This window comes from Amblyomma mixtum, chromosome 5 (assembly GCF_055824585.1).
Source record: "Amblyomma mixtum isolate Tamu chromosome 5, ASM5582458v1, whole genome shotgun sequence".
Classification (NCBI taxonomy): Eukaryota; Metazoa; Arthropoda; class Arachnida; order Ixodida; family Ixodidae; genus Amblyomma; species Amblyomma mixtum.
Genome location: NC_143016.1, coordinates 99,459,409 through 99,482,781, shown reverse-complemented (window position 1 = coordinate 99,482,781; position 23,373 = coordinate 99,459,409). Strand labels below are relative to the sequence as shown.

At 45.4% G+C, this 23,373-nt stretch overlaps 2 protein-coding genes across 8 annotated transcripts in view; both read left to right on the top strand.

The window, feature by feature from the left end:
* The window catches only part of LOC149343177 (rho GTPase-activating protein 23-like), a 90,178-nt gene extending 80,805 nt beyond the window's left edge, over positions 1-9,373 (top strand). For 5 of the 7 annotated variants that reach the window (XM_089545705.1, XM_089545703.1, XM_089545702.1 and 2 more), the window contains one exon: positions 1,157-9,373. In XM_089545705.1, coding sequence (XP_089401831.1) covers positions 1,157-1,749 — 593 coding nt within the window. In that variant the 3' untranslated portion in view covers positions 1,750-9,373. The remainder of the gene's footprint in view (positions 1-1,156) is intronic. The other 2 variants (XR_016283100.1, XM_089545706.1) reach the window with 2 other exon arrangements.
* Positions 9,374-10,018: 645 nt separating this feature from the next.
* The window catches only part of LOC149343176 (proline-, glutamic acid- and leucine-rich protein 1-like), a 41,349-nt gene continuing 27,994 nt past the window's right edge, over positions 10,019-23,373 (top strand). The window contains exons 1-8 of the mRNA XM_089545708.1: positions 10,019-10,197; positions 10,848-10,912; positions 13,440-13,545; positions 16,166-16,321; positions 17,746-17,817; positions 18,735-18,794; positions 19,268-19,433; positions 21,348-21,483. Of these exons, the coding sequence (XP_089401834.1) occupies positions 10,096-10,197; positions 10,848-10,912; positions 13,440-13,545; positions 16,166-16,321; positions 17,746-17,817; positions 18,735-18,794; positions 19,268-19,433; positions 21,348-21,483 (863 nt within the window). The 5' untranslated portion in view covers positions 10,019-10,095. The remainder of the gene's footprint in view (positions 10,198-10,847; positions 10,913-13,439; positions 13,546-16,165; positions 16,322-17,745; positions 17,818-18,734; positions 18,795-19,267; positions 19,434-21,347; positions 21,484-23,373) is intronic.

The window sequence follows — 23,373 nt, the reverse complement described above, 5'->3', positions numbered from 1 at the left end:
CGTTGGTTTGAATTAACTAGTAGTTCGACTGAAGTGGGTTTGAAGTAATGAGAGTCAACTGTATTATCAAACAGATTAGAGCAGCCTTCTAATGGCGTTATGTTTACACGTTTACATTGCACTGCTAGCACAATGTAACATCTAAGAAGTAGCAAGGGTTGTGCTTATTTGTTGCAATGTTCTCATGCGTTGCTCATATTTTTGTCTCTTAAATAGCCAAGGTTTACCTCTCTGTCTTTGCCTCTTAGTCTGAGGGGCCAAATGATGTGTGCTTTTAGTGAGATTTTACTAATGATTCGAAGTCCTCCTTAGTTTGATTTTCAGTCCATTTGTGAGCACCACACGATGTACGGAACCATTTAGCTTGGCTCACAATCTGCTAGGCTCAGTAGGAATTTAGGGTCTCGTTACTTAGGAGTGTAGTTCCTGGGCAGTTCTGGCTTCTTGGCATATGTGCTGCTGTGCCCTTTTAATGCATATGCTGCAAAAGCAGATGTATGCAAGCTGCACATGTTTAATTGCTTCATCTGTGTTTTCTGTGTGAAATTTCATTCTTTTAGCAGAAGTTTGCATGGCATAACTGACGAATCAACTGGTTATCCTTGTTTGCGTTGCTTACAATTTCAATGATGGCACTGGCAGATGTGAAGTCAGATCTTGCAGTAATAGCATCGTGTCAGGTATTCTGTTTAACGCTGTTTATAAATTTTTTTCAATTACAATGTCGGGTAAACTCACTTTCGTTCAGAATTTCATTTGTTGTTATGCCTGCATTTGCTGAACAAAAGTTAAGTTATGTGCTGTTCGTTGTTTTTTATTTGTAAAAAAACAATATACCAATTTTCAGAGTAGCCTTCATTGAAGAATAAATTATAAACAACTTTATATTCATTTATTCTTTTAATATTGGGATGCCACTGCTTGAAGGCTAATTGCATGCAACATGCACTTAATATACTGGAAACAACATTGTGAGGTGCCTAAGCAAGTTGAAATGCTGGTTAGCTTGTTGCAGAGGAGTCTAGAAGGCTTACTAAATTACATTTATCTGAAAGTTATGAAGAGCTTGCACTTTCACTGCAGACCTGGAAGGCCTCCACAAACATTTATCTCTCTCTCCCCCCACCTCCCCTCTATTTTCTTTTTTTGCTAGCAGAACTGCACCAAAAGGACTTTCATATGCCCGTTGCCATCAACGATGTCCAGATGCCTGGTAGCTGCGCAGAGACATTCCAGCAACAGTACACCAGCTCGTCACAGCCCATGGAGTCTCCGTCTAGCCAGGCTCCTCCACAGCCGCCCACAAACCTCTTTGATTCTCTGCACGAGAAGGAAAACATCCCGCAGACCACCACATCAGCGGCGCCATCGTGTGGCACCTCGGTGACTTACCGCTGCAAGAAGCAGTGCTTGAATGGGGCTGCCGCGACACGCTACGCCATCTATCGTGTAGATGACGAAGCAGCAGGGGCCGGAGGACGGCCGCAACAGCGGCACTCTGAGAACGGTGTGGTTGCCGCGTTGGTCAGCCGCCTGGTGGAGGGCGAAGCGGCACCCGTGGCAGTGGGCGGCACGCGCCGGCGGCCATTGTCCTCCATGGGACTCCAGCGGCGACACACCATCGGGAGTTCGCGTGATGTCAAGTTCCATCCATTTCCGTCGGTGCGCAAGGTGCCTAGTGGGCAGCGGACAGACGACGGGGTTGAGTGGAAGAGGGCGGCAAGCTTGCGGGTGGCCTCACCTGTCTGAGGCGTAGGTCGGTGGTGCTGGGTGGACACGTTGGTTCCATGTTGGGCAGAAGGGGTGCCAGGCTTCCGTGGTCAGGAGATGGGCCATCGGCATGCAGAGATCACCGGTGCTTCTGGTACCTCAGGCAGGCTGCACAGTGTGGTTTCTGCCTCGGTAATCAAGCATGTGAATGATAGCACAAAACCCGCAACCATGTGAACAAAACAGTGACATCTTAGTAGCGTAGCATTTCCCATTTCAAATAGCAGTGCGTGAGCATCAGCTACCACCAATACAAGCATACACGCATACAAAGAAATTATATTTGCTTGAAAGTAAGAAACTGATGGCCGTTGGTCTGTTGGAGTAGCACAGAAGATATCAGAGAAGCAAAACGTAATCAAGGGTGACTGAGAGTTGAGTGGAGAGACGAGCTTAGCTAATTTGATGTAATAATGTGACCATCAAACAGTGCATCAAGACGGCTGAAGTTGTGGCTTGTTTCGAAGGTTGTGGCCGATACCTTATGGCCATTTCTCATTGTTATGAAATCAGCAAGGCATAAATTTTTATAGGTCACGAAACCCTTGCTTACAAGTCCCCTGCCTGATTGGGTAGTAATGCTGCAACTGTATGTGCAGTGTAAGTCATCTAAAAGCATACTATGAGTTTATCAGGCATTTGGTAGGAAACAATTACTGATCACAAAGGGAAGGTGTTAGATATGAAAAGTGCTTACAAAGACAGGCTCTAGCACACTTTCGAACTCTGAAATACCGAAGACACTAAGGCCGAAACTAAAAAAAATACTAATATTCAGTGGAGTACAGTGGAATCTAAAAATTGGGCAGCTTATGATAAAATCCATAAAACTTGGTAGGGATGCTCCCAAACATGATGTCCAATGCTAGATTTCGGGGCGGAAATCCCTTGCTGCTGCCTCCTGAAACTAGAGCCCAGCCTGCACTGTTCTGGCCCTGACAAGCATAGAAACGTTGGCTACATAATCTGTGGAGTACATGCCGGGTTGCCTAATGGACATTTTGTGTTCAGTGAACACAAACAATATTGCAGGCGCCCAAGCTTGGGTGCTCGTAACACAGTGAGATCTCTCTTGTTTTTCGTTCATACCTCTCTCTCTGGTTTCACACACAGCATTTTCTTTCACCTATCTTCCTTGTCTCAAAGCAGCTGCTTTGGAAGGTGTGTTCACATCTGCTCTAAATAGTTTCTCACACTGCTGAGAACGAAGTGTTCGTCTAAAAAGGTGACTAGTTTTTTTTTCGTTAATGAAACGGTACTTGTTGATGCATTATCGTCTACTCCTATGGAACGTACTGCTGCTGTGCATGGCACATGATTTGTTCAAGGCCTCACAAGACACAAAGAACAGAACGAGTTTGGCCTGAAGCTGCATTTTTTATAATGTTCTGCCTTTTTTGTTGTGGAGGTAGGCTTTTTGTTCTTTTTGCAGTTTTCGCCGGCCTTCAACTTGACTGCACAAAACTGTCCCTTTTGTTTATGAAATAATTTCACTAGCTGCCCAAAATGGCTGCACCTGCAATAGGATTGATGTTTTTCGGCTGTGTGTTTAGTCAAGAAAAAACAAAAAGGATGCCATGGCCAAAATACTTGTCTGGTTTTTGCCTGGCCTCGTCATTGGCGGAAACCACTTGCTTAGTCACTTGGGACAGCTGTTTCCTGCCAGCTGGTTTTGTCTGCCTTTGCCTTCCCCCTTTCTTAGTTTTTTTTTTTGTCCTATACAGATCTGCCCATCTGCATTAGCATCCTTGATACAATGATCTCATTTGTCAGTCTCAACTTGTGTCCTAAGCTGAAGCTATGTCCAATAGTCTTTCAAGCACTGTAGGTGAATGTCTGCTTCCGTCCTTTTTTTTTTTGCTTTTAAATGGAGCTAGTAGGAGAAATTCAGTTTGCATTTTTGTTACGCGTGTGTGATAGAGGAAAACCGTGCCGATAAAGCTAGGCTGCTACAGTGTAATGAATCTTACAAAGCTGTTCCAGTTTTTCGTGAAAACTGTGTCGCTGTGGTGTAGTAATGGTTACGACGCACAAAATCTTCGCATCCTGTCAGTTTCATGATACTGACATTTTGTTGCATATCAGAGAGTTCGTGAACTTTGTTGGGATTAAGGAATTGTCGTTAATAGTGTAGCATTTTAGGTAAATGAGAGAGCAAAGAATGGGCTTCAGACATTAAACATAAATGTCTAAGAGAACATGTTCGAGCTTATATAGATGATTGGTTTGGTTTATTGGGGTTTAACGTCCCGAAGCAACTCAGGCTATGAGAGACGCCGTAGTGAAGGGCTCTGGAAATTTCGACCACTTGGGGTTCTTTAATGTGCACTGACGGCGCACTGCACACGGGGCTCTAGAATTTCGCCTCCATCAAAATTTGGCCGCCGCGGCCGGGATCGAACCCGTGTCTCTCGAGTCAGCAGCCGAGTGCCGTAACCACTGAGCCACCGTGGCAGGGTCTTATATAGACGATGCAGTTTTTTTTTATTAGTCTATTAATAGGGTCTAATGCATAGATTGCGGATACCTTCAGTTTATATATGTTGCACTTAATAGAAGCTGTGCATTTAATTACATCAAAATCGAGACTGCATGCAGGCATCTGTTGGTGCTGTAAGTAATTCACTTAGAATTAAATGGGACAGCATAATGGGTGCTCCCTGGATATAAAGCCTCCCTACATTCTTGTTTTAAAATCGTATGCTGTTAAACCTTGCTTTTTAACGCACAATCTGTTGTGGAAACTGTATTTTAGATGCTGGTCTGGGCCGCAGAGGGTCAGTTCATTTGACACCTGAAAGGCTGGCTGTGTGCAAGCAGTAAAACATCAATGTAGCTGCGTTTCTCACCTCGCGTTGCTTACAGCTCATTATTTTCAAAGTCCAGTCTGATGGGACTTTTTCGGCTTTAGTCCAAATCATCAGCTGTTTCCTCCACTGACCTATCAGACACGCGTGGCAAGGCCTTGTCATGCATGGCAAATCTCAAGTGAAGGGTTGACAGCCGGAACAAGAGGCCACAAAGTATCCTGCTACTATGCCACTTATAGCCACTGTGCACCTCTCGCCAACACCTGCCACAGCCACGTAGGCTTAACTGAGATGGACTTGGAGCAGTCGCCATCTGCAGTGCACCCTGCCTGCTGCCGCCGTCGCCGCTGCCACTACAGCACCTCTTGTTGTCTTCTCTGATCAACTGCTGCCGTGGTGTGCATCTCGGATCCTTTGCGCCTCGCTGCAAGGGCTGCAAGTGTACAGTGTGTGGAGACGCATATATGGGCACGCCGTCTCGAAGATGTATAGCCGTGGTTGCCGCATGCGGACAGGCAATGTGCTGGGTGGGCCTGGAAAACTGCTTCTGGGCTGACTGTGCACTGCAGTCACGTCCATTTTGAACGTTGAGAGTTCCGTGTCAGTTACGTCTTCTCCGCTCTTGTGTGTATACACCTGTAGGAAATGTGCGAGAATTCAAAGTGCTATCATCACTTTAAGGAACGAGCAGAACTCTGCATTGGCCGCCCACCCTCGTCCCACCACATGTCCTACGCAAGGAAACGGTGGCTGCTGCTTCTAGTGCAATGGTAGGGGACGCGATGCTTTGTCAGTGCTTCTTTTGTTCCCATTCTCTTTCTCTCTGCGTTTTTCTTTTGCTGTTGCTGTTTTGCAGCACAAAGTTGTCATTGTTTGCGCTGTTGGCTTTGCCCTTAGCACCTAGATGAGGGTGCGGGTGATGAACTGTTGGCTCTTCCTTGTTTGTGTCCTGTGTTTGTGTGTGGCGCATCCCGAAAACTTGGGATAGAGCTTTAGAGAGTAATATATTGTAGCTTGCGATTCCAAAGAGGGGACTCTGTGTATGGTGTGTGGGTAAGCTGCGAGAGCTTGGAGGAAAATATTTATGTTCTCTTATATGCGAGCTTAGGCAGAAGCACACTGTGCGCATGGAGGCTAGGCAATTGTGCTCGTCACTGATATGATGAACAGAGAATGTGGTTCTGACTTGTTTGATTTGTTTGTGCTACAAAGACTGCAGTGAGCTGACAGGAGATTTGCAGGCCATCATAAATTTTACTTTGTAGCATCTTCACTGGACTGGGGGAATTCTGCTCTGTTTGGCTTTGTCTTTCCTTCTGACTCTTTCCTCTAGTGTATACTCATGAACTGCTGCAGGCTGAGGCATTACTAAGTAAAGATTTTTGTTGTTTCACAGCCATGCTTCAAGGAGCCCTGCAACACTGTTCAATAAAGTTGACGTATGCCTGGGATGTTAAAGGATGCCGTGTCACGCGTATCTTCCAGCAAGGATTTTTTTCATGCATTTTCTAGAAGCCGAGCTACCCGCAGTCAGAATATGAATTTCAGCACCTTGGGACCTTTGTCCCTTCTCTTGAAACTTTTTGTGCGCTCAGAGGTTTTCGCTGCTTCGCCGAGCAGCCGATGCACATGGGAATTTCTCAGGGGAGGTGAGAGAGAGAGAGAGATTGCTGGCATGCTGGTACATTACAGCTGACCTCTGAAAGAATCTAGGCCATAGTCATTTCTTAACTGATACACGCATATGGGTGACACGGAGGAGGGCACAAGTTTGAAATTGCTAGAAAGGGCTCGCCAACTTTCGAGCATGATTGAGAGTTCTCTGTTGCATGCGGAAGTGTATTGTTTGCCTCATGTGTTCATGACAACACAACCTAGCGATTGAGCAAGTTTATTTGCTATGCTCGAAAAGTGTTGCAGGGCCCCTGTAAATGATTTGATCAAAAATGTTAGATGGCTTGGTGTTGAGCGTATATTTAAAAAAAAATGCATTGCTGACTGAATTGTGCGCTACAGTTGGTCCGATAATTTGGAGGGAGAGAAAGAGATTGTTTTCACAGCTAGTTTCCGAGTCATGTCTGCATCTGCTGTATATGTGGCTTCATAATTCGGGATTGTGCAGAAACCAGTTGAAGCAACAAAGGAAAGAAGATGTAAGTTCTTGGTCTACCTTTGTGTTGGTGGTCATCTTGCCGTTATTTACAGGCGGCAATATTTTCAAGATCATCGGCTTTTTTTCCTTCCTTGTTATGAGGTGCCACACAGTTTGTCTAAAGCTCTACTTGAAGGTTGTTTGGACTTGCTCTTGTTGTTGCCCGTGAATTTTTTGAGGCAGATACCAGCTTCTCATTCGTTTTGAATTTCTCATTTGCTTCCATCAAGAGCTAAGGGAAGACAAGTGTTGGGCTTAGTTCCACTGTGGCAGTAATTGTGTGTGTAGGTGAAAACAGGCATTCAAAGTATTTTCTCCCTTGTGTTGTGCTTGCGCTCTTGCCATGTGTCCCGGAAGGGTGAGATGCTGAGTGTCGAGTACCCTGCTTTCTCACTTGTACAGAGCGTGTAACATTCCAGTCCCCTTATGGCAGGCTTGGCGTGGGTTTGTTTCTTTCTGTTCTCATAGGAGGCAGTTGCATGTGTCTCCCAAAGCTCGTCGTGTAGGAGGTGCTGTTGCCTGATCTTCTCTCCTGCTGTTTGCGCTTCTCCTGAGGCAAAGGACATCATTATGCTCTTCTTCAAAGTACGCGGAACAGGAACTACTCATTATCTTGTGATGGACAGCGCTGCTTCAGTTTGTTTAAGTTTTTAGAGTTTAAAAGAGGGGAGAGAAAAAATAAAAAAATAATGGGTAACATGGTTGTTGATGCTTAGTGTATTTATTCCTTGCATTTGTCTGACATATGCTGTCGTTAGGTTTAGTAGGATGCGTGTGTGCGTGCATGGTGCATGCCTGTTACAAAGCATATTTCTATTTCTTTTTTTTTCTCTCCATTTTCACTTGCTGAATCAAGTTTTACTGCGTGTGGCATGAGAAATCTCAATGTAGTGATACAGGCCTCCCTATGATTGTGTTCTGCATTTTTTTTTAATTATATTATGCATTTGACACAGCTTGTGCTGTGTGTGGGGCATGAAACTGGCTACTTGTCTCACTCCAATCCTTTTTTTTTTTTCACTGGCGGCAGCTTTGCTGTTCTGCCAGTTAAACGGAACTTAGTGTGATAGCTTTGTTCTAATCATGTGCGGCTAGTTTACTTTGTTGTGCTTGTGGTGAGGCAGCACCATTACCAAGCCCATATATGTTGCAAGCCAGGAGCAGGAAGTGCATTTCTTTTTGTTTTTATGCTGCAGTGTCGCACAACAGGCCACTACTCTTTTGTAAACAAATCCTCTTTGTTTTTTCCTACCATGTACATAGAATGCACTTATTTTGTAACTTTGGCATCCCTTTGTGCTAAATGAAATTGAGCCCCGTATTTTTGCTAGCTCTTTTTTTTGGTACTATGCGTTGATCCTCGCTAGTGGGCGTTCCAAAGTTCTGCAGCATTGTAGTTGGACTAAGAATTGTAACTGGAGACAAGTTATTGACGCACACTGTTTTGGAATCTCTATTATTAAGATAGAGTATTTCCGTTGGCCAAAATATTTGTCACAAAACCTTGCATTGCAGTGGGTGCTATATTTGTTTTAACAGAAAACACAGCACATGTCTTATGTAACCTCCGCCTGTTTTTTTTTTTTCTCGAATGAATTGTTTTGCATGTGGAGCTCTTCAGGACAGGCATTTAGCATGGTGTACACTGATTGCAGGGTACGCTAAGCAAGTGCATCACAGCCTTTTTTTTTATCATCTTTTAAGACGTATCTTGTACACTGCAGTGACATGCTGAAGTGCAAAATGCAAAACTCAAGCTTTATTCCCTTTGATGGCTGTAGTGGCATAGCTGAGTTGCCGTAGCATTGCCCCGTTTAATTTGTTGCCTTTTTTTTTTTTTGCGTGCCTTTTATAGATTTGGTCTGAAATGATGGCTTTCCAGGTTTGGGTGGTGCTGTAATTTTTTGCTTATTTTATTTTTGTTTGGTGAACTGTATTACTCATCCACATCATCATGTGTGACATGGAAAATGGCTGAATGCTTGTGCCATTGAGTTTCCAGCGCTTTCAGACAGTGTTCCAAAACAGTTGAAGGGGAATTCTGTAGTGTAAAAGGTAGACAGGTATATTTTGAAACACAGCTGCAGTTGTAAGACTGTTTCTGTCATCTCGGAGAGTCTGACGCACATGTATGACGAAAAGCGGAGTAGTGCTATACACTCCTCCGTAATGCTGTGCACTTTACTTGGAAGCGGCTTTTTGTGATTTGAACTGACCAGAGAAGTGTTGGAGCTTGCGAGTGATTAGGACTGCCTGATAAGGGGGCTTTTTGTGCAGGCAGAAGTTTTGAAGTATAAACAGCTTCCATGCTTAACATCCTTGCTCACTGACAAAGAATTCACGCATGTGTGTGCATACATTGCTGCCACACTCACTTCAAGCAGATTGCATAGCTTGCTGGCCACACTACAAAATGAGCGGGCCTTGCGAAATGCTGCCTTTTGCTCCTCTCAACATACGGCACAGCAAGCATCAGCCTGTCACCGTTCAAAACTGATTAACTTAAGATGACCCGAGTTCTGCTTTAGAATCGTGTTGGCTCCTTACACGAGCCACGTAAATTTTGCATCATGTAGATTTATGTATTTTATGTACAGATATGTAAATTCATTGAGCTGAAAAAATAAATTATTGACACTGATTTGTTGTGTACTGTCAAATGAACGGGTGCTTATTGAAGCATGTTGATTTAAAATAGTTACTGGCTTGAAACTGCCATAAAACAAACTGTGATCATTCCTTTGTTGCCTTAGACCTGACTTACTGCACTACCTGCATTAAGCATTATCTTAATGCTATTGGGGCATGGAGCAGATTTGGATGAGTTGGTAAGTTGGTTCCTTTGGAGACCGAAGTGTAGCATTTAGAAGTGAACTAAAGATATACTTCGTTAAACAACACATACTAAAGGCAATGAGGCATGCGGCTCGCGTTTATAGTGCATAGAATATATCGCATTGAAGGATTCTGGTCCATCTAGCAGTGTGGCCGATTCATTTTACTCGGCAAAGTGGCTGGTAGTTTATTTGCAGAAGCGAATTATTACATTTGCGCATATCAAAGCAGTTTACCACGTGCGTGCTGTAACAAATGTGCAAAAAAAAAGTTTGAAGCCGCATAGTAATTATCGGAATGAAATTTGTAACTAATATGAAGAATTTAAAGTTATCGCGGATTTTGTGAAAGACCTGTCGGGGTGCTCTTGGCAACGCATGACAACAGCGACAACAACAACCATGCTGCCAATTCAGCGTAGTCTATGCAACGTCTGGCAACCGGCACACGTAAACACGCTGCATTTGGTGGTTTGGTTGGTGTCCATAGTATCGTGGTGAGCAAGTCCGGCCGTCCGGCTCTGTGAGCATGTTTACGCTGCTCGAGCGTTCTTTCGACTCGAAGCAGTCGCCAAAGAGTAAATTGAACTTCTTAGAAGCCTCGCAAGCAAACTCGGACTACTTCGGTCAGGTAAGTCTCTCGTTAAATGGGCAGCACGGCTGACCCGCCTGTGCCATCGTGCGAGGTGTTTGGTCTGTGGTAAAGTAGATTATACTTTTCAGTGGCTTGTAGGCAGGCCTATTTTTGCCCGTCAGAAATCCTTCTAATGCCCGGAGCGTTCAAGGCAAGCTCTTGAAAGCAATTGGCTCATCTGTCATTCAGCAGTGGCGTTTGAAAGTAGCGGCGAGGTTTGCATCGTGAATAAACTGCACAAACAAAAAAAATGCCTTTAAAGCGTGCCATTCTGTCGGCACATACCATTGAGACCCACAAGCGGTAATTTTAATTAAAAAATTGGCATCGCATGCGCTCTTGCCATTGCATTAGAGACGTTTCCATGCGGCATGACAGGCTACGCACGTGTATTGGGTACTCTACCCTGCATGCCTCGGAAGCCTCATAAATGAATTCGTGAATAAAGCAAATCGTCCAGCGAAAGGTGTCTCGCCTGATGTGCTCGTAAGGATAATGAAGCGAAGGTTTTTGCTTTTGCCAAGCCGCGGCCCTATGTTGCTGGGGGACTTGTGCGTGCAAACTTCCCACGCGTAGCAAGCAGCGCCACGTTTGATTTGCCAGGCTTCAGAGTACTGTGCATTGACTGCCGTTCTTTCTTTTTTCAGGCCGACGTCACGCCTAAAATCGTCGCGACTAAAGTTAAATCTCTGCTCCAATCACACAAGACCAGGTAAAATGCTGCACACTGTTTCGTTTCACGGTCAGATTAATGTATGCATGGGCGATGTCGTCGCGTTTGCGTTTACCTTTGAGTGGTGCCTTCCGGATGGTTAATAAGGTTGCTGGTTATTGCAGTTCCCGGTAGAAGCTTTACGTCATGTGTATGATATCAAGAACATCGTCGGGTGCGTGAGAATGAACGGAACCGTAGTAAGGACCGTTCTCTACTTTGGTAGAAGCAAAGAATATCACAAAACGCATATGCTCTTGCTCAGAAAATATGTTTCAAAGGACTGCTGTACACTAAGTCGTAAGAAGTAAAGGCAGGTGAGGGTCTCTAGAGAGAGTGCCCAAGCAAAGGCATGGCATTGCTGGAACAAAGAAATTGGCAATTTGCACAGACACAAGCCCAAAATGAAGTACCCTCTCACATTCCCAGAGATTGTAGATGCATAGCTTTATACGATGTGGGGGTGATGAAAGGCACTACGGATGGCAACAAGAACTTGGTGGCAACAAACTGATTGCTGTGTTAGTCCTCAGAATTGAATGCAGTATGAGCGCTGATGTCGGTAGCAGGCTGTGCTCATTCTATCACTGTTGCCTTTATAAGAGTATTGCTCACTGTGTCTAAAGAATCTGAGTACTCCTGAGCTTAGCACATTCACTGATTTAGTATTCGGTACAAAAGTCTCCAAGGTCTCCCAGGTGCAAGCCAAAACCTCTTTTATTATCGGGTGGCTCGATGCCATACTTGTGGAGGTAAAGGTCAGACTAACAGGCTTTAATCTGTGGTTATCAAGTGAGGTTATTGTTGGCAGACGCATCACCTATATGCTATAACTTTTGTTTGTAGCACAGGTCCCTCTGATATGAAAGAGAGCAAAGCTTGAGCAAGCACACTTTTCTGTTTTGTAACGACTTTTCCTTGTATTTTGTAATATTCAAAAGTAATTTTTAACTTTAGTTGAAAAATAACTGAAAAATTAGTATGCAAACTGGTTGTTCTTTTTCATGTTGGAAGAGCGTGTACATCGACACTATTCAGGATCTGCTCGTGGAAGTTGTGTTCACAGCATGAGTTGGGTCTGCTTGGAAGCCATCTTTTCTGAGCATGAAATTTCACTTGGTACTGGAGCTGTGCAATTAACCCTTGAAGGGCATATAATATTGGAAGAAGCTTGTTCAGTTTTCTTATTTGTGCAAATAGTAAAGTTTATTAAGCAAGTCCGCATTTAAAATCTGCATGAAAGAGGTATAGTATAGTTTATTAGCAGTTATTATTGCAGAAAGGAAAGGTAGGTGTCTTTGCATACTCTCTTCGAACTCTGACTTCTCAGCACAGGATGATATGCATAGGGCTCTTCATTTTGAGCTAAACCTTTTTTTTTTCACTCTTTCTACACCCCAAAGCTTGTTTTTTAGGAACCGTATTGAACCCATTGCCCCCTCGAAACGGTCTCACTGAAATTTATTTTGCCCCTGCAAGCAGCCAAACAGTGTGTTTCATGAAGTCACTGATGCCAGCTGTATTCCAGATTCTTGCTCGACAGAATGGCAGGGCCATATTATGTGCTGATAAAAAAGAATTGCTTTTTCAAAACAAGAAATAACGGTGGGCATCGCAAAGTTCTTTGGCTTGCCTAGGAAGTGATGTCACTTTTCTAATCTGACACTGGGGAATGTTTTTATTAAAGGCTGCTGGCCAAGTTTTTTTTTGCGAAAACAGCTTCGGGTGATAAATTTTAATTGTGCATAAATGTGTTTGACAAAAGAAAAATAGTAAAACTCCGCAAGCGTGGAAGTGTGTAGCATGCACAAATTCCGAAAGTTTTTTCGATAGCAACGTCACTGAAAGGGCTAGATCTATTTTAGAAAGGTCATCGTGGTTGAGTAATAATGATGAAACCTAACCCTTGTCACTCTCATTTAACTCCCTTTCTGCCCTTGTTACAACAAGCACAGTTTCAGAATATTGAAGACACTTGCACACTTTTTATGACAGATGTTTATTTTTAGATCCTTGAAACTAAACATGTAGCAGCAGCAGCATGCGCTGTCGGTGGCCAGGACTGTAAACACAACTTGTGCCCGCTGTTAGTGAACCTGTGGGCATTCTACTTATCAAGGGAGTCGGAGGATGTAAATTTCTGGCCTCAGTGGAGGAACAAAGTACCGAGTTCAATTTTGAGACTTGTGCTCATGACTGCTTATGCTGGCATCACACAGCAGGTGACAAAAGTGCAGGTGACTCACAGCAGGTGACAAAAGGTCCTACTTGCTGTCTATGTGCTCCATTGCACTTAGTGAAAAACAAGGATTATTCTCTCTGCCTTCTTATTTTTTCAAGACAAGGTTAAATGATGCTGTGTGCTATTCGTGCATGAGTAGGTCTATGAACTTTCTGGCTTCAGGCTGTGCGTATTATTTCTGTTGCAGGCTCTGTTGTTGTCGGGTCTGCCTTGCAGGGCCCTTTTACTGTCGCCCAGTTTTCTTGTACTTTGTCATTGTGACATCATAATTGTCGCCTTCTTCAGCCACGATGCATTGCTGCTGCTGGACTGCTACCTCAGCGCCTTCCCAGCCAGCGTTGTACAGGCAGAGGCCCTCACTTGGACACGTTCCATCATCCACCTGCTTGCAGTAAGCCCACTGTTGTGAAGTCCTGACCAGTGATTTCTGAAAGCCTGAGCCTTGCTAAGTAGTTTGCCTTGTCTTTTCTCTCCTTTTTTTTTAACGTGCATGCTTGGTGCTTCCCGTAATGCATTGCTCATACAATATAATCGGCCAGTTCCTTAAAGGGACCATGAAAAGAATTAAAAGCCGCTTGTAAATGTTAGAAGTTATGCTCAGAAGCACTGACACCAAGTATGAGTCTTCGGAACTGAGCCGGCAATTTATTATGGCTTTTTAAAAATCGTGTTTTTTAAAATTCGCGGGCCGTTTGGTGTCTTCGTAGGGAGCGATTTTGAAACCAAAACCGGGAAAACAGACGTCACTAGTCCCATGACGTCGGTAGGCCACCACACGCTGTCATTCGCTCGAGCCGCGGCAGCTACGACGTCACGGGCACACTTCCGGTAGCGGTGAAAATCGTCTGCTCGAGGCGCCGCGCGACCCCCTTGGGCAAGCGCGGGCCAGGGCATTGCCTTCACGCATATGTTTTCAATTTACCTCTGCCGCCTCTTTCTGCCGGGAGTTCGGGAGCAAAGAAAGCGCCGAGACCGGAGAGACGCTGCCGACGCACGCTGCTCCTCGGGAGTGCGACAACCGGAAGTCGTAAACCGAACCTCAGCGAATGACGTATTCATGGGCGGAGCCCATACCCGGAGCTGTTTTCTTTATTTTTTCTTGGTGCTCCGCGCGTATGAGTTGAGGGGGGAGAGGAGGAGCATGATTTTTAATCGTCTATAACTTCGTTGTTATTCATGCTAGCTCGAAAATTCTTTCGCTGGGGTGACGAGTGATGGATTGCCTATCTTTACGTAATCTCAATTAATTTGTTTCATAGTCCCTTTAATAATATTTCGCAAGTGATGACCAGCTGGCTGGGTTGTGGCGTAGTTTAGCAGCAAAACGTGAGGTGCTCTACGACTGGTCACCCAACACGTGCTACATAACGAAATTGTGAAAAGTTTGAAATTATTGTTACATGCAGTTTCTGCCTGAGAGCTCGAAGGGGCAATTCAGAACGGAAACTAAAAATAAAAATTAATGTTGATGAAATTGCTGAGCAAACACTCACAGTAAACCCCTGTCACTCAGTCTTGAGCTTGGAGAAACACCTCGCAATCATGTTGATTATGCCACCATCTCTGCCCCAACTCCCATGTCACCGCTACACGAGAGGTGGAGAGAGTGAAGAAGGCGATAGAGTCCAAAGCACCCACTCTTCCTGAATATCCCCTCTCTTTAGTTTGCTCGGCTGCCATTTCCCTAGGAAACGGACTGCTCGCCTTGCGTTGCTGGCAACCTTTGCCGTTTCTGCCCTCCCCTTGTGTCTGCTGTCGCACTGGAATCGTGCGAGCAGCTGTGGTGGCAGTAAGCATGCTCTGCTCATCAGTGGGCATGTACTGCCCAGCATTTCTAGCCAGATCATATATGCTGTGAACGCTTCCTTAAATCCCTCCGTGCACAGGGTCAGTACATAGCCCAAGAGTGCGTTTCCTTACATGTCCCGGGGGTGTGCATAGAGAGAGACCCACTGCGTGGTTTGAGCACTGAGCTGAAAGGGGTCTGGTTTGCTCTTGCCGCGCTTGTACAGCCGGCCATATCTTTAGCTGGCGTGCGTGACGGCCGCTTTTTCTGCGCTCCTGCGCTTTACTACAAAACAAACTTGCGGAAAGCTCAACACTAAGCATGGCCTTAGTAAGCCCTTGCTTATATTTGCTATTTTCGCTAATTTTATCCGTAATAAGCTGCAGGAGCACGGAAAACGAAAGTGTCACGCACGCCAGCTAAAGATTTGGCCGGCTGTACGCTCTTAATCCAAGAGAAGTAGCACGTTCACAGTGCACATATTTATTGTGCAGACAACTACAATACAAACACAAGCACTGTACTGCACTCCTTCAACTCGTACGCCCTTGGTGTCCACCGACAGCGGGCCGTAGCAGATGCGCAAGGGCGGAGCGCGAGGTTCTCGACTTGTGATGTTGGGGTCCTGTAGGACAAGGCACGTGAACACCCATCGGCAAAGTCCTTGGGGACAGTGAACGCCTGTCTTCAACTGCCGCACGCCCCCAAGACCGGCCCCGGAGAAAGCACAACTTTGCGCCTACGTCACGCTCCCACAGCCCAATCAGCGGACCACGTAGCATGACACCACGGAGCACAGCCGGGATCCCCATGCGACCGGAAGACCCAGCAGGTGTTCAGGCAACATCCCAAGCGGATGGGGTTTCACAGCAATCGAAAAGGGACAGCACAGGCTGCCCTTGAGACAGCGCAAATCCCCACAATGCACACTTCAGGAGGGGAATATAATAACTTGCTTGCATTATACTTGGGTTGCAAGGCTACTACTTTAAGCCGAGGAAGTGCGAGCCGCTGTACTCTCTTCATTTTTGAAAATTTCTGTTTACACTCCTTCGATGTTACTCTGGTAATTCAAGATGCACGGATTGCTTCCCATGTTGGTGGTGAATCTGTGCAAAGCATTTGCCAAAATTGTTTTGGGTGGTATTGGTAGCGGCTCTGATTGTGTGAAATCAAGGAGCCTCTGCCGTGTGAAATGCATATGATTGTGTGTGCCTGTGTGCAGGGCAAGCGGCCTCGTGGATCTCGACGGGTGGGCTGGCGGTTGCTGTGTCGCCTGCTCCCTCTGTTGCCCGAACAGCTGAGTCGTGATGCAGCGGGACTCATGCCTGTGCTGCTGGAGCGGCTGCTGGCGCAGCTGTCGTCGCCTGCAGAGCGGGAGGTGAGAGGGGCCCCTTTGTGTGGCTATCTGTTGCTTGTGGTTGTGGCATGGTTGTGGGGCGACCATTGGTGTTCATTGTGGTCCATTTTGGCAGGAAACATGTGATTGACATTTAATCAGTGGCTTCTGTTGAGGTGTGGCTTCTAACTGTGCGTGTATTTTTTCGTCAAGCAGCTATCAAGCAGCTATCAGATACACTGCAGTCTTCATTTCTAATGGTACACTGGGATGTTGTGGGGTTAGAGCAGTTTTTTTCCAAGAGGAATCCTCACTCAGTTAGGTGATCAAGGTATTGTTTGTGCCTGAGGATGCCTGTGTTGAAATCATCCAGCAGAACAAGCCGATTGTGACAGTGCTTTTTAATGTGGGTTATACAGTTGCTTGAGTTTTTCTGAGTGACTGTGTCATGGCATGCTTGTGCGCTACGGCAGAACTGGTTGTATTACAGCAAGTGCTGTTGTGGCACTAGATAAGGGATCATCACTGTGCAGAAGGGGAACCTCTGTGCTAATCACCTAGCACAGGACGCAGCTTCACAGTATCTGTACAGACACATTTTGCAAAACCAGCTGAATGTCCTTTATAAAGTTAGCACTGTAACAAAAAGTGACTATTTCTTCAGCTCTGTTTGTTGGCAGCTGCATGGCATGCATAGAGGTTGCTGTGGAAGTAGATGGGGTTTGTGTCGTAGGCTAATAGAGAGCTAAGAGTTTTTTACTTCTGCTTTCCTTGCTGGTGTGGATTGGTGCAACTTAGGTGAATGCTCTTGAATAGTGTGTAAGCACCCGCATGATAATTTTAAAGAATCATGAGCCGTGACGCATGTAATGGAATGTTGCAAGTATTAAATGAGAGTTGCGTGCCAACACTGATGTTCCATGCCATAACAGAAAATTTCCTCAGACCTCCAAATTCCTATTTCAGTCTCTTTTTCTGTGCAGTAGCTTTAAAACTTCAACAGTTTGAAAAAGTGAGAAATTTCAGCTCTTAAAATTCTCTGAAATTCCGCAGAAATTCTTCTTTCAACAAATTTTACTTCTCAGATTCCCCCAGAAGAAAAAAAAAATCCCTCAAATGGAGCATCACTGCACACCAAACATGCATACACACATGCATGTGGTAGTTTTGATTTATTGCGAAACTGCCAAATGCTGAAAGGCAAATTCACAAACCTAATCACTCTTTTGTGGGCCATAACATTTTTTTTTTCTTTTTCATGAGGAGCATTGTATTTTTTGTGGGTCCATCTCCTTTCACAGCCCATATGCAGAAACTTTACATCTAGTTTGTATGCAAGTCAGTAAACGCAGTAGCGCTAGCTCCTCTTCTGTTTGCCATGACCATCAATGAGTGCAAAGAGAAACTGGCCCATCTATTTCAGGCAAGTGGTTTGTTCAGTTGGTAATCCCTGCACTCTCTTGCAGCCTGACGAAGGAGCCCTGAGGTGCTTGCTAGTGTGCATGAAGGACTATGGCAGACTGATGGGCTCTGTCCAGGTGAGCACAGATTTGACTACCCTGCACTAGAAGAGCAAAAAGCATGCCTTTGTGGTTGCGTTAATCCCTTGTTAACTCATACCCTCCTGTGTCTGAAGTATCAGTTAAGTCAAGCATATTTAATGTTGTGGAATAGGCACCATGCTGTGTTCGTCACTGTTTGTTTCGAAAGGTGTTTCTCAACAAATTTGGATCTCTTAAAATCAGGCTTTGGAAAGCTCTAGAAGAGCATCACCAGCCAGCCAGGAATTTGCGTGGCCCGCAGATCATGCCGCAAACCAACAAGAAAGTCTATAATAGGGGAGTGGTTACTCATTGGCATCCACCCAAGTGCAGTCATATAGCTACAAAGGAAAGCTGTACAGTTTTCTCAATCTTCGTAGTAAAAGAAAAATTCGTCCTGGTCCTGGGTCGAACTCTGGACCCCCGCTTCACCAGGGCAGTCGCTCTACCAACTGAGCGAACCGGGAGCATATGGTAGGGCAAGAGTGAATTGATCAATAACTGGAAGGAGGAACAGCGTTGGTCAAATGTTTAGGAGAATCACCAAAGGTGGAGTATATTTGTAATAGGAAAAAGTTTCCGAGAAAGCTGTGGCTTGGGTGGATTCCAATGAGTAATTACTCCCCTATTACAAATCTATTCCACCTTGGGGGATTCCCCTAAACATTTAACCAAGAAAGTGAATGCTTGCGCGCCACAGTGCACAGCGCCTACTAGTGCTCTGCGCCACTTTGTACTTCACATAATTTTGCATTCTGCCTTCCTAGGTTCCTTTTTTTTTTTGCTATGCATTGCTAATTTGAGGACTAGCTTATATTTGGACATTTTTCGTGGACCCAATTACTTTGAATTACCAAGGTTTTACTGCAGTCTGCTGAAACAGCAGCACAACCACATTTCTTGCTTCTGTGCAGGATGCCCTGGAGAAGACCCTGCTGCGGCTTCTAGTCACCTGGAACTCACAGCCAGTCCAGGTGGGGAAAGCTAGTTCATTGCGCATTCACAGCACTGGAGTGTTGCGTATTAGCTGAACAAACTGCAGTACCTAATTTATGCAGAGCAGAAATAAGGAGGCAGGAGAACTATCTAAGTGATAAGTTGAGTTTTATAAACAAGAAACAGTTAACGAGGTACAGGTATCTCTGCCATTGGCTTTTTCCACAACAAACTGGGATCGCAGTAGAGCAGTTTTTAAATGCCTATCTCTCAGGCTGCGCAGCTCTGCCATTAGTTTCCAGCAGGCGATCTTTTTCATTACTGAGGACGTGAGTTTGAATCGAGTGGCAGAAAATGAACTTTTTCCATTTTTAGATGCAGTTTTCTCGACAGTGCATGTCTTTTGAGCTGAGAACAAACTTCGTCTGTTTTAACCACGAAAAACAAAAAGTGAAGGGGGGTCGTCCCTGGTGCCCCTTTAAACGCTCCTGTGCTGTCTTGTACTACACAGGAACTGGTGTGCGAGTGTGTGGCTGTGCTGCCTGGCTGCCGGCGAACTGGTGGCTCTGGAGGGGGCAAAGGCAGTGCTCCTTCAGACGCCTGGTCCCGCCAGCTGGGCTGTTTGTTGGCCACTGTGCACGCAACCCTGGACAGCCTCTTCCAGGACTTGCACGTGGGTGAGTGGTGGGGCGGGGGCCACTTCACTTTGGCTGGTGCGACTATTTAAAGGGGCTCCTTTTTTTCTCTCTTTTTTTTTTTGAGTCTGCATTTGCAGTGGTTCAGCTTGTGCTACTGTGAATTTCAATTTGTTCTGTTGTGCAGATCAGCAGCGCAGTTTTAAAGCACTTGTCCCACTTGGTGCTGTGGTTCACATGCATTGCAGGCCAGAGAGAAGAATGTCGCAGCACCAGAATGATGCTGTGCAGGGCGCTGCTAGCGGCCAAAATATGGGGCTCACCGATGGGCTCAGTGAGGGATGAATTAGGCGTGTGCTTTGTAAAGTGATGGCGATTTGCATGTCCACGAGCATTCTGTAGGTGCTCCCATAGGTATTTTTTGGTTGTTAGTATTAAGGACTAGACTTCAAAGTAAGAAACTTGTGAGAACACCTGTGGGCAATGTATGAGACCCCCTTCACCCACTGTCTAAACCGCGTCTTCTTCCCGTACTAACAAAGCTATTATCGATCTTTGGCACTTAGCATGTTATTTAGGGACTAACCTGTCCACTGAACATAAAAAAAATCAACAGATTTGTCAGGGGGATGGCTAATGAAGTTCGAAGTGCTTGGGGTGTCTAATATGATGTTGCAGTCTGATACTTTCATATAGGATGTACGCACTTATCACCATATCGTATACATTTCAATTTTGAATGGTACAATATGCCATTTGCCATGTTTTGGGGGTGTTCTCAATTACTCATGATGCATCTTTTTCATTCATTGCTGTTAGCTTGATTGTTTCTTGGCTAGCTCTTCATGTACAGTGGAACCCTACTACAGCTAATGCCACTACAGCACTGTGTTTCAGGTTACCCATCGGCTAATTCAGACTGTAAATCGTTAACTTCAACCGTCATATCTCTAAATATCACCAAAGTTGAGTTTATGATGTCACACACTGCTTATCTCAAAAAGTTTGTGGCAAAATTTGCCTGCAGTCATTTTTATTTGTTTACATTTAGTAAGGGCAACATGCTGTCGCAATCGTTCACGTGCACAGAAAGTTTTGAATGCCCTGCAGTAGCTCTATGTATGCCTGAGCAGCTGTTGGGGGCAATGGAGGCAGCAGTGAAAAGGGCGAGTTTATAGAGCGGGAAGACCGTGCATGCTTCTGCGCAGTCGTCGTGGCGGCCGCTTTAATCCTACACAATCCTTGTCTGTTTGGAACCTAGGAAATGTATTTTTAGGCTGCAGGCGACACACTAAACACTGATGACAGAAACATGCCTCAACACCAACCCGTGCAGCTTCGTCTCATAGAGCGTTGCCTACTTGGTGTCTGGTGCGGCATAGTTTTGTTTTCGCGCCTGTGGTCGTTCGCAGTCGCGCCACTGTGAGGATGAAATTCCACCGACAGCCGCAACAAGATTCATGCCATCCGTGAGTGTGCCCAGTGTCTGCTGGGTGCAGCATGCCGTAAGCCGTTGAACACGGTGGCGGCCAAGTGCCAATGGAGTCTAGAGTTCGACTTTGGCCCTTTCACCACTCCGCACGTGCTAAATGTCGGCTACCAAAATGCTGTTTGGAGTGAAAACCACAGTATGTGGGAAAACTGCCATAGTTGTGACTAGTAGCAAAGTTTGTATTACATGGGTTTCTATGGGAGCTGGGATGGGACTGGCTCACAAACGTAGCAGCCAGTAAAATGCAGCACCCAGAATGTAACGGCAGGGTTCTACTATATCTAAAATTTAGCCTCACAAAACTTTTGGAGGATGGGAGCCATTTGCCAGTGGTTTCCACAGCCCTCATGCAGTCTTGCAGACCATGCCGCGAACCAACTAGTAGCAAGTCTGTGCTAGCATGGCGCAGTCCGTACTTGTGCTTGGCATCTTTTTCATTCTCTTCTTTCTGTGTGTGCATGCAGACAAGGGCCGGCCCCGCGCCGAGAAGGCAGTTCCCATAGAGGTTCCCAGCTCGCCCGAGGAGAGCCACCAGGCCAGCCTGCTGTGCTGGCGTCGCACCATGAGCCTCATGAAGACCATCAGCCTCATGCTGCAAGGGTCAGTTGCACTGTCACACACACACTTTCAGCCGTTACATCTGAACTGTGTTTCGTCGTTTCAGATATGTCAAGCTGGCAGGGGCATATTTATGGCTCACTCTTGGAGGGGGGATAGTTGTGGGAGAGGGGGCTTCATTTGAGCAATATCTTATAGACATTTTCATCGAATAAATGGGGTTCAGCATGGTTTTTCTTTGTAAAATATCTCGCCCTTAATCTGCCTCTGCAAGCTGGATCTGTACAAAATGTGAATGAATGAAGGACAGAGTTCAAACTAACTGTTGTTGATCTTTTATTTCGAAGGGTTTGTTACAGGGTTGCTTCTTTTAAGGTTGTGCAGCGGTGAATTTTCAACTCTGATGGCACATCATATAGTCAAACCTCGTTATAGCGAAAAGGTAAAAAAAAAAAATATCGTACAATAGTACGATATAGCCGAAATTCGTAATTCAAGTAAACCCCTTTGTAACAGACTAGTACTGAAGAGGAGTGTTTGTTTGTTATATGAGAGGTCTCTTATAAGCAGGCTCTCGTGTTTTCATTACTTATTGATCTCTCGCTGTGTTCACGTTGTCACCCAGTGACTAAAATTTTCACAAAAGAAGTTTATAGTTCTTTGCTGAATCTCATTAGCAGAAAAAGTAGAATTTCACATCTGTCTGATTGCTGTGTATCAAGAGTCCATATGCCTTCTGCTGCACATGCAGCTGAACTAATTCACAATCTCTGTTTACACTATTTTGTTGTAGGACAGTAGTAAACTTAGCCCTGGGTAACTTGAAGTCATAAAAGCAGAGAAGAATCTTTAGATAAATGGAGTTCAAAGACATGCAAATTACCAAAATTTTTTTTGTTTACTGATATTGAATTGCAGAAATTTAAGCCTACTGTACAGCGTTATTTTGTTGAGCGAACTCCGTTACAGTTAAATGAGCTCTGTGTTACGGCACCGTAGCACATGAAATGCGGCGGACGAGGAGCACGCCTGCTTTGGGCGCACGATTGAATTGATGAGGCGACTGCAGCCGCCACTGTCTAGGGGTAGATTGGAGGCACGGTTCTTCTCGCATGTCCCCTCCTTTGGTTGGCACGCTCGTCGTTGCCTTGAGAAACGGACTCTCTTCACGTCCCACTTACATTCTCCAAGATTTCCGCCATAAATTTAGTGAGCATCGAAGCCGGGAGTAGAGACGCCGCATGTTGGCCATGGGCGCGATGCCGAAATCGTGTCAGCTACAGAACGGCGGTGAGGGTCGCGCATTGCAGTGTGCTGGCAGAGGCTTGCACGTTGGTTCACGGCATAATCTGTGGGCCGTGCAAACCGCTGAGTGAGGGTCATTTTTTGGGGTTTTGAACTTCTTGATTGCGGGAATAGTGCAAACAGTTCCACTGTGCGCTCCCGCCATTCTAGGTGCAGGCAAACGCCTGTACACTTGCATCCACACCCCGCCGATAGTTTGGAAGCTATTCTTCACGCTGCAATCGCAGTTACTGTGCCCTTGTCGATGTTTCACATCTAGCATGCCCGTTGTACGGTAGTTTGATTCTTAATAAGTGGCACGAGAGCGATCAGGCCTTGCCTTCTTCCTGGTTCGCAGATGCTACGGCGGTTTTCGAACAATGACGTCACATCTGCGGAGTGGGGAAGAAACCCCACAAGTTATTTGCATTTACTCTTGTAATGAACCTACGAGTATGTTTTTGCAGGCTAGTTGGTGCCTAAGCATTGTGGGTTTTTTGCGCAAAAGACACGACACAAAGGAACGAGGTAGACAGGACAAGCGCTTACTAACAACTCAGGTGTTTATTGACATAACATTGCTTAAATACAGCAGCTGCTCTTATCAATCACGAAAAGGGAAAGAAGAGACTTAGCATACATATATCA